At 44.6% G+C, this 9,542-nt stretch overlaps 1 protein-coding gene across 4 annotated transcripts; it reads left to right on the forward strand.

Moving 5' to 3' along the window:
• The first annotated feature begins 11 nt into the window (after positions 1-11).
• Cnpy2 (canopy FGF signaling regulator 2) lies at positions 12-4,774 on the forward strand. 4 transcript variants are annotated; one of them, XM_021654819.2, is made up of 6 exons: positions 12-375; positions 959-1,071; positions 1,217-1,332; positions 3,487-3,690; positions 3,984-4,080; positions 4,608-4,774. In XM_021654819.2, the coding sequence occupies exons 2-6, from the start codon at positions 984-986 to the stop codon at positions 4,649-4,651; spliced, it is 549 nt and encodes a 182-aa protein (XP_021510494.1). In that variant the 5' UTR covers positions 12-375; positions 959-983; the 3' UTR covers positions 4,652-4,774. The 4 variants fall into 4 exon arrangements, with proteins under 4 accessions (XP_021510494.1, XP_021510491.1, XP_021510495.1 ...); XM_021654816.2 differs by having other exon boundaries at positions 118-413; XM_021654820.2 differs by having other exon boundaries at positions 118-386.
• Positions 4,775-9,542: the final 4,768 nt, after the last annotated feature.

The following is a 9,542-nucleotide window of genomic DNA, read 5'->3' on the forward strand; positions in this document are numbered from 1 at the left end:
GTTCTTGCGGTGGTCACGTGAACCGGCCCGCCACGCAAGTCTGGGTCCTTAAGCTCTCCAAGGGGTCCTCGCTGGTCCCCTCCCAGGCACGCCTGAGGCTGCCTGTTCGCGCGAGAGTTTGAAGGGGCGTGCTCAGGGGCAGTCTCCAGTGGGGGCTCGTGGGGCACCGCAGGTTCCCGCCCCGGTGCCCAGTTACGTGCCCACAGCTGGACCAGGCGCTCCCTGGCCACCCTGAACCTGGCGGTTGCAGGCGCGATCTGGAGTAGCCGGGACAGCCTCGCTCTTCCCAGCCAGCTGCTGCAGTTGGGAGCCAACAAAGTGAGAGTCCTGCTGCTTTCCAGGGCCTGGGCCAGGACGGCGGCCGCGGGAGCAGAGGTGGGACAGAAGTGAGCTTCAAGTGCGGGAGCACTGAGGTTGGGAATGGGCGCGAGCGTCAGCAATGGCGGAGTCCTTAGGAAAGAGAAACATCTACATCTGGAGATGGGGATTCTGGAACACTTGCTGCTAGGTCCACGTAGGCCCTCAGCCATGGAGTGTTCTCGCTGGCCTCGTGGCCTGACTAATAATGGTTCCTTGCTGGCAGCCCGTTTCTGCCCGTCACCCTGGCATAACTGATAAGCTGCATCCCATAGCTACTGCATAGCACTGTGAGCCCTCAGTGTCTAATGCTACAGTATCAATAGCCAGGCCCTCACCTGTGGAGGACACGGTTTCTGGACCTGAGTCCAGTCCTGAGCTCTCACTTCCTATCCTACACTGCCACCACCCCGCCCCGCGCGGGGTGCTTGTGCTGCCGGGAACTCCAGTCTCTCCGGTGTTTATATCATGGCCTTTTCCTGGATAATAGAATCAGAATCACACCGAGGCCTATGGGATGAAGGGTGGCGGTCGAGGGTGGGGGAGTGGGGAAAATGGATCGGTCTCCTCTCGCCTGTGTTTTATTTTCACACAAATCCAGGTGGAGCGACCCCATTACGCTAAAGATGAAAGGCTGGGGTTGGCTGGCTCTATTTTTGGGGATCCTGCTGGGAACGGCCTGGGCTCGAAGGAGCCAGGATCTACACTGTGGAGGTAAAGGCACAAAGACAAGAAGTGGGAGGAAGCCAACACTTGGGAGGCGTAAGATCCAAAGATCCTTGGAACAAGGATGGGTAGAAATCCTTGGTTAATGCCATTCTCCTCACCATCCCACCCCAATTCTCTTCCCTGGCACCAGCTTGCAGGGCTCTGGTGGATGAATTAGAGTGGGAAATTGCCCAGGTGGACCCCAAGAAGACCATTCAGATGGGATCCTTCCGAATCAATCCAGATGGCAGCCAGTCCGTTGTGGAGGTAACACACTATCCCCCAAATAGAGTAGCTCACCCAGGCTTTGAATGTGAACTTGGTTTAGGTCAGAAGAGAAGAGAGCAGGATGTCATAGGACCTGAAATAATAATAATACTCCCAACACTCAGAGGCTGAAGCAGAAGTATTTCTCTGAGTTCCAGGCCAGCCTAGACCACAGAATTAGATACTGTTTTAAAAAAAAAAAAAAGATAAAATGAAAAACCAATGGAATGTTGTGTATCTGAAGAACTGAGCTCTAAGCCAGGTATGGGACTGTAATCCTAGTGCTGGGAGGTAGAAACACTGGTCAGGAGTTCAAAGCCAGCCTGTACTACTTGAAACCCTGCCTCACAAACAGAAACAATAGCTGGGCTCTGCCTTGTTTTAGAAGAGCCTGGAAAGTTAAAACTTAATTATTTTGTGCCTCCAAATCTTAGTTCATTGTTTCCACTGTAGAATTTAGCAGTCAGAAGACCTTTATTAGTCCTTTGTCCACATCCCTAATTCATATGACTCGTTTCACTGTAGCAGTAAAGTATACATACATTCTTCTAAAAAAAGAATCAGAGGTCTCCTCCAGCTGGAAATGTTGCTCAGTTGATAGAGTACTAGCCTAATGGTAACACTATGCTGTTAGGCACCTGTAATCCCTGTATTATTCAGAGTCTTCCTTGGTGCTAGAGAGATGGTTCAGTGGCTAGATGCATGTGCTGCTGTTGGAGAAGACTTGGTTCAGGAACTAGCACCCACTTGGTGGCTCATAACTCATTCTGGGGAATCTGACATCCTCTTCTAATGTCTGTGAGCACCAACCATACAAATATGCAAGCAAACACTCATACATAAAATAAAAATAAATTTTTAATAATCTTTGTATTCGGGGCTGGAGAGATAGCTCAATGGTTAAGAGCACTGTCTGCTCTAACAAAGGACCTGGGTTCAATTCCCAGCACCTGCATGGCAGCTCACAACAGTCTATAACTCCTGTTCCAGGGACCCCTTACACATGCAGACAAAACACCAATGCACAAAAAAAAAAAAATTTTAATCCCCCCCCAAAATCTTTGTATTCAAGAAATTTATATTAGTTGGAAACGTGAAACGTACATATACACAACTATGCCTAGTAAGTGATGTACAAGAAAATTGTTAAATGATCTTTTTTAAAGTTTATGTTCGTTGGTGTTTGCTCTGCCTGCATGTCTGTCTGTCTAAGGGCACCAGGCCCTCTGAAACAAGTTACAGACAGCTGTGAGCTGCCATGTGGGTGCTGGCATTGAGCCCGGTCCTCTGGGAGAGCAGCCACTGCTCTTCAGTGCTGTGCCATCTCTCCAGCCCCCAGGAGGAAACATTCTTGTGAAGTGCTCTGTCTGCATTTAGACCATCATGCCAGAAGAGGACATCAGATCCCAGTATGGATAGTTGGGAGCCACCATGTGGTTGCTGGGAGTTAAACTCAGGACCCCTGGAAGAGCATGCAGTGCTCTTAACTGCTGAGCCAGCTCTCCAGCCCCCGTTTTTGTTTTTGAGATCAGATCTCAACTGGAACTCACTATGTAAACCAGGCTGCCTTGAATTCACAGAGATCCACCTGCTTCTGTTTCCCTGTGTGCTAGAATTACAGGCTTGTGCCACTGTGCTCGGCTCTTTAATGTTATTTTAATAAATAATAAATACCTATGGCCACAAGAAATAAGGTCGTTCACAGGGAAAAAGTATATAGTTGATTATATTTAATTAAAGTGGTTTCTGTCTATAATTTAGAGCTAATGATGCCTGTCTAATTTCTTGGGGTTTTATAATCAGACAAAATAAGATTGTACATATGCCCAGAGTGGTAGCACACTCCTTTACTCCCAGCACTTGGGAGGCAGAGGCAGGTGGATCTCTGTGAGTTCAAGGCCAGCCTGGTGTACAGTTACAGGCCAGCCAAGGCTACAGGGTGAGACCCTGATCCAAATGACAAGCAAAATATGTATATTTGAAAACAGTTTTAGAGGAAGAAAGGATGGACAGACATTGAAACTATAACAGCCCATTATTAGAGAAGAACATTTTTTTAGAATAAGTTTTTTGAGCTAGATTTAAAAATTAAGGGTGGCAAATTACTAATGTATAAGATAGAAGGGAGTAACCGAAGGCTGAGTACATTTCTAGGTACCTTATGCCCGCTCAGAGGCCCACCTCACAGAGTTGCTTGAGGAAGTGTGTGATCGCATGAAGGAGTATGGAGAACAGATTGACCCTTCTACCCACCGCAAGAACTATGTACGTGTTGTGAGCCGGAATGGAGAAACCAGTGAGCTAGACTTACAGGGCATCCGAATTGATGCAGACATCAGTGGCACCCTCAAGTTTGTGGTGAGTTTTGACTGTGAGTACCTGGCTCTTGGAAATTAATAGGGATTGTTGGGCACAGATTGAGAATTAAGAGTCAGATATGGTGTTGCATGCAGAGGTAGGAAGATGACACAAGTTTGAGCTTAGCCTGGTCCACATAGTTCCAGGCCAGCTAGGGCTATATTTATCAAGACCATGTCTACAGAAATCCCCCCTCCCAAAAAAAAAAACAAGTATAGAACTGAGTGGTTGTCTCCGCCTTCTCGGGAGGTGTCAGGAAGAGCCCTGTGTCAGCTCTGTCTCTTGGTTGACAGTGTGAGAGCATTGTGGAGGAATACGAGGACGAACTTATTGAATTCTTTTCAAGAGAGGCTGACAATGTTAAAGACAAACTTTGCAGTAAGAGAACAGGTAAGCTATTCCCACTTTACTTCCTTTGCTCTCAGCTATGTGTGATCTGGCTTGCTGCCCTGTCCCTCACCACACAGTAATGTGCCCCTGCACTCTCAGACCTCCGTAGATGGCTTCCATTTCCTTTCGCTTAGAGATTAGAGTGATTTCTCTCCAGTCTTCTCTACCTATCAGCTTTCAGAATTTGTGTCTCCATTACCTTAAGTACAGGAGAGAGAGCACACAGTGGGGATGGTTTGGCATTTATAAGCGTATTCTTAAAAATGAATTGAAGCTGACTGGAGAAATGGCTCAGAGGTTAAGAGTACTTGCTGTTCTTCCAAAGGTCCTGAGTTCAATTCCCAGTAACAACTTGGTGGCGCATAACCATCTATAGTAAGATCTGGTGTATGTGTAATGTATAAACAATAAATCTTTTTTTAAAAATGAATTGAAGAATGGTGGTTGGTGTTGGTTTGGCTTGGAGTATTTTCTTGAAAGGGGTGTGTGTGCATGTGCATCTTCAAACTTTTGTGTTCTGTTTGCAGATCTATGTGACCATGCCCTGCACAGATCTCATGATGAGCTATGAATCACTGGAGCAAGCAGCCTAGACCAACTTGATGGAGCACCTTCAGGAGGGGAAGATGGTGGCATTGTCTTTTATATTCTGTTTTTATGGAAATGAACTGAAAAAAGTCTGAAACCAAAAGTACGAACTGTGTTGTCTTTTTATGCCCAAATATAGCCTTTACTTAAAGGTAGGAGGTTACGGACAGTAAAAACAATGGAGAGGTTTGAGGACTGGCATAGCATAAAGTTAGGAGGGCCCTGATGCATTAATTCTCTATCCTGTGGAACCCTGTTCAACTTACAAACTATAGATTTTATTCAGTATGTCCTTAATATAATATAATGTGTTGGTAACTGGCATTGTGAGGAAAAGAGGAACAGTTGTGTGAGCAGGGGAATAGAAGTGACAAGCATAAGATTTCAGGAAGCCCCTGTATTCGTGCTGATAAAGCATTAAAGATGGGAATTGGTCTAGAATGGAGATGCAGTATTCCCTCTCTACCCTTCCAAATGGAGGGACCAGCAAGAGCAGAGACAGGAAGGGGAAAATGGATGTGACCAACTCAGCTGAAAAGTAGGGGCTTTATCAGATAGGGACAGATGAGGTAAGAAGTGTCACATAATGAAGGGCCTTGCTTGCTAGCCCTGTTTTGGGTTTGATGCAAACAGCAGCAATAAAGTGTATCTTTCTTTAGCTTGGGATACAGCTCCGTGCTAAAATAATTGTATAACATGTAAACAGCCCTGGATTTGATCCACTGTTCAAAAAACAAACGATGCCACATATGGTAGGATGGAGCACCTGGGAGGCTGAAGCAGGAAGATTACAAGTTTGAAGCCTGCCTTGGCAACTGTCTCAAAAATACTTCCACCATTTAGCTGGGCAGATAGTTCAGTGGTTAAGAACACTGGCTGCTCTTCCAGAGGTCACGGGTTTCTGGCAACCACATGGTGGCTCATAACCATCTAAAATGAGATCTGCCCTCTTCTGGTATGCAGGAATACATGCAGGCAGAATAATGTATACATAATAAATAGGTAAACCTTTAAAAAAAAAAAAAAAGAACCCTTGGTCTGGGCATGACATGACAGTACATACTTGGGATGCTACAGTTGAGAAGAGGATTGCAGGTTTGAAGCCAGCCTGAACCAAGTCAGTGAGGCCTTGTCTCAAAAGCAAAAGAACTTGAAATTCATGTAATTTACCTCTGCCCATTTTACAGGTGAAAAAAATGACATCCTGAGAGGCCACAAATTCTAAAGTCTGAATTTAGTAGTGAAACTGGTTCTGTAATTTTAATTGGAGGTGGGTTGTTTTGTTTTGTTTGAGACAGTGTTTCTCTGTGTAGCCCTGGCTGTCGTGGACTCACTCTGTAGACCAGGCTGGCATTGAATTCACAGAGATCCGCCTGCCTCTGTCTCCCAGAGTGCTGGGATTACAGGCATGTGCCACTGCACCCAGTTTGGATATATAATTTTCTCATCAATCTGATCTAAAGTAGCTACAAAGTAGCTTTATTTTAAGATTGAATTTTACTTATTTGAGCTGGGTCTTACCAGGTAGCCCTGACATTTGCCAGAAGACTTGGCCAGAGTATTTTTTACCCCCAGATTTATATGGGGTTGTCTGCATATATATTTGTGTACCATGTGACTGCCCGGAACCTGTGGAGGTGGATCTTTGTGAGTTCAAGGACAGCCTGGTCTACAAAGTGAGTTCCAGGACAGCCAAGGCAACACAGAGAAACCCTGTCTCAAAGAAAGAAAAAAAAAAGAAGGCAGAAACAAAGTCCTTTATTATTAATTTTGTTGAGGCAGAATTGAGGCAAGGTCTTGCTATACACTGAGGCTGATCTGGCACTCCCTATGTATCCCAGGCCTTCCTAAAACCAGATATCCTGTTTCAGCCTTCCAAGTTCCGGAATTACAATTAGGTAACTAGGTACTACCATTTAGGATGGGGGAGAATAGCATGAGGAAGGAAACATACATTGAATGTCCAATCACAGCATATTTTCTTAAATCTGTGTGTATGAGAGAAAGAGTTTGTGTCAGAGGGGAAACAAATGGGGTATGTGTGTGTGAGAGGGAGACTGGGAGACTGTGTGAGTGACTGAGTATGTGAGAAAGGGAGAGAGAGGAAACAAGTGGTGTGTGTGGCTGCATAGTGCTAGCTGTCCTGGATTCTATGTAACCCAGACTGTGTTTAGTTCTAGGACTTCCTGTTTCCGCTTCCTAAATGATGAAATTACAGTAGATGCCACTATGACCAGCATACTTTCATTTGAACTTTGCAACTCTGATTTTGTAAAAAAATACATATATATGTATATATATACTATCATTAATGTATGTGCCCATGTGTGGGTGTGTACATGTTTGTGCAGGTGTCTATAGAGGGCAGGTCCTCCTGGAGTTGGAGGTACAGGTGGTTGTGAGCTTCCTGCTATAATGCTGGAACATGAACTTGGGTCCTCTAGAAGAGCTGACTCATCTTTTCCACCTCTGATTTATTTATTTCTATGTTTGTTTCACTGTATGGCCCATGCAGCCCTGGTCTCTATGACCTTGAATTTATCAAGATCTGTCTGCCTCTGCTCTCTGAGTGCTGGAATTTAAGGTGCGTGCCACCATGCCTGGCAAAGATACATACAGTTCTTCAAATTAATATGCATTTTTGAGTGTTTACATGAGTGTATCTGCACTGGGTATGTGCCAGTGTGGTGCCAGTGTGGCCCAGAAGAAGGCATCAGATCTCCTGGAATTGAAGTTACAGGTGATTATGAGCCATCAGACATGGGTACTGGGAGTGACACGGAGGTCCTGTATAAAAGCAGCAAGTGGTCTTAGCTGCTGAGCCATCTCTCCAGCTTTTTGTAATTCTTAAGAAATAGGCATTATTTCTATTTTACAGACCCAAGGTGTGGCTCAGTGCTAAACTAGCATGTGCAAGGCTCTGGATTTCATTCTCAACAATGGAAAGAAAAAAAAAAACAACAACAACACTGAAATAGATGTTAATCCTTTGCTGGATTTTTTTTCTTTTTTTGCGACAGAATCTTACTATGCAGTCCTGGCTGCCTGGCCTGGAACTCTTTAGTAGGCCAGCCTGCCTCCCATTAAAGGTGTACCACCAGTTTTGGCTTGGTTTTGGTTTGTTTGTTTTTTGAGACAGTTTCTCTGTGTAGTCTTGGCTATCCTAGATTTGGACACCAGGCTGGCCTTGAATAGCAATCTGCCTGCCTCTGCCTCCCTGAATGCTGGGATTAAAGGTGTGCACCTTCATGCCTGGCTTATTTTTATTTTTTGAGACAGGATTTCTCGGCTGTCCTGGAATGCAGACTAGGTTGGTCTTGAACTCAGAGATCCACCTGCCTCTGCCTCTAGAGAGCTAGGATTCAAAGGCATTTCCCATGCCTGGGTGCATACAATTTTATAGATAAAGAAGCAAACTCAGAGAAATTAAGTGGTCTTGCTAGTTAGTGAGGAACCAAAACTCCACCTATGATCATCTTATCCGTTGATCTTTCTGCTACACTTCATTTTATGAAGTCCAGACTACATGTAATCTAATAGTCGGATAAAGTAATAATATTCGTAAGATGTGTTTGAAAACCACCTCCAGGTTTGAATGCATGTGCCCTGGGTTCTAATAACTACTAGAAGAAAAGCATTACATCCTTTTGATTTTTTTTCCCCAGCTACTTCTTATAAGACGTTCATTTTGAGAGTGCGGGAGGTGGGTCAGGAGTTAAGGCTGGGTTGTCTAAGAGAAGCAGCCTGTTTGAGAGCTGCATATAGCAGTGCATGCCAGTTGCCCGATATGTTTGGGAGGCTGAGGCAGAAGGATTGCGTGAGCCTAGGAAATTGAAGTCAGCCTAGGCAATAGTAGAAGACCCTGTTTCTTCAAAACTACTTTAGGATGTAGTTCACCTGTATAACACTTGTCTGGTGTCCCCACCACTAGGAGAAAGATAGACAGCATGTGTCTGTTCACCTCTGTCATTACAGCTGCTAAGTTTTTTATCTGTGTGTGTTCTAGGATGGGTGTCTCCATTTATATCAGTTATAGGTGTGCAAAGGTTTAACAGATGGGTGAGACTGCATAGTTTTTATCTTTTAAAGGATCTTTACAACAACGCATTCTGCTGACGTCTCCAGGAGACCACTGACAATGATTCAAAACTCCTCTGGGGCCAGGGTGTGGCTCAGTGGTAGAACACTGGCCTAGTATGCAGATGCCTTCGGTTTGATCTCCAGCACCTAACAAGCAGAGGGTAAAGCTTTGGCAGATAGATATGAGCTCTGGAATAAGGCTGACGTGACTCTGAATTCTAGCTAGGCCAGTTATGAGCAATGAGCCTTGACAGGACATTTTATCTGAGTTTCCTCCTCTTTAAAGGCACTATTACCAACAATATTTTAGAGTTGTAAGGATTAATTAAGATGACTCATGTTTTGTAGTTTGATAGCAATTTGAAGTAGTGAGCACTGAACACATTTTTAGCTTTTGTCAGCTAGGCATGGCACTGAAAGCCTGTGACCCTAACTACTCCTGTGGTTGAGGCAGGAAGATCAGAAGTTCTGAATCAACCTGGGCAATTTAGTGAAACTTTGCTTCACAGAGAATGTATTTATTTCAGACAGGTCACATACACCCCAGGCTGTCCATGAGTTTACTGTGTAACTAAAGATGACCTTGACTTCTAGATCTTCCTTCCAAATGTTGGGATTATATACATGTGCCACCACTCCTGGCTGCTTGACATTTTAAAAATGGCTTTGATATAGCTCATGGCTTACCATATGTGAGACTCAACCATATGCGAATTTGTGTACACACAGAGGAAGCAAGCCATTGTCTACTAAGGAAGTTTGTTTTACCTGTAACACAATTTTAAGAGCTTGGA

This window comes from Meriones unguiculatus, chromosome 18, assembly GCF_030254825.1.
Source record: "Meriones unguiculatus strain TT.TT164.6M chromosome 18, Bangor_MerUng_6.1, whole genome shotgun sequence".
In the NCBI taxonomy this organism is placed as follows: Eukaryota; Metazoa; Chordata; class Mammalia; order Rodentia; family Muridae; genus Meriones; species Meriones unguiculatus.

Excerpts from the sequence above, each read along its gene's own strand:
- Cnpy2 (XM_021654819.2), top strand. The coding sequence starts at position 984 with ATGAAAGGCTGGGGTTGGCTGGCTCTATTTTTGGGGATCCTGCTGGGA. Across the intron at positions 1,333-3,486 it reads GCAGCCAGTCCGTTGTGGAG|GTACCTTATGCCCGCTCAGA; the intron begins GTAACACACTAT and ends GTACATTTCTAG. Across the intron at positions 4,081-4,607 it reads ACTTTGCAGTAAGAGAACAG|ATCTATGTGACCATGCCCTG; the intron begins GTAAGCTATTCC and ends TTCTGTTTGCAG.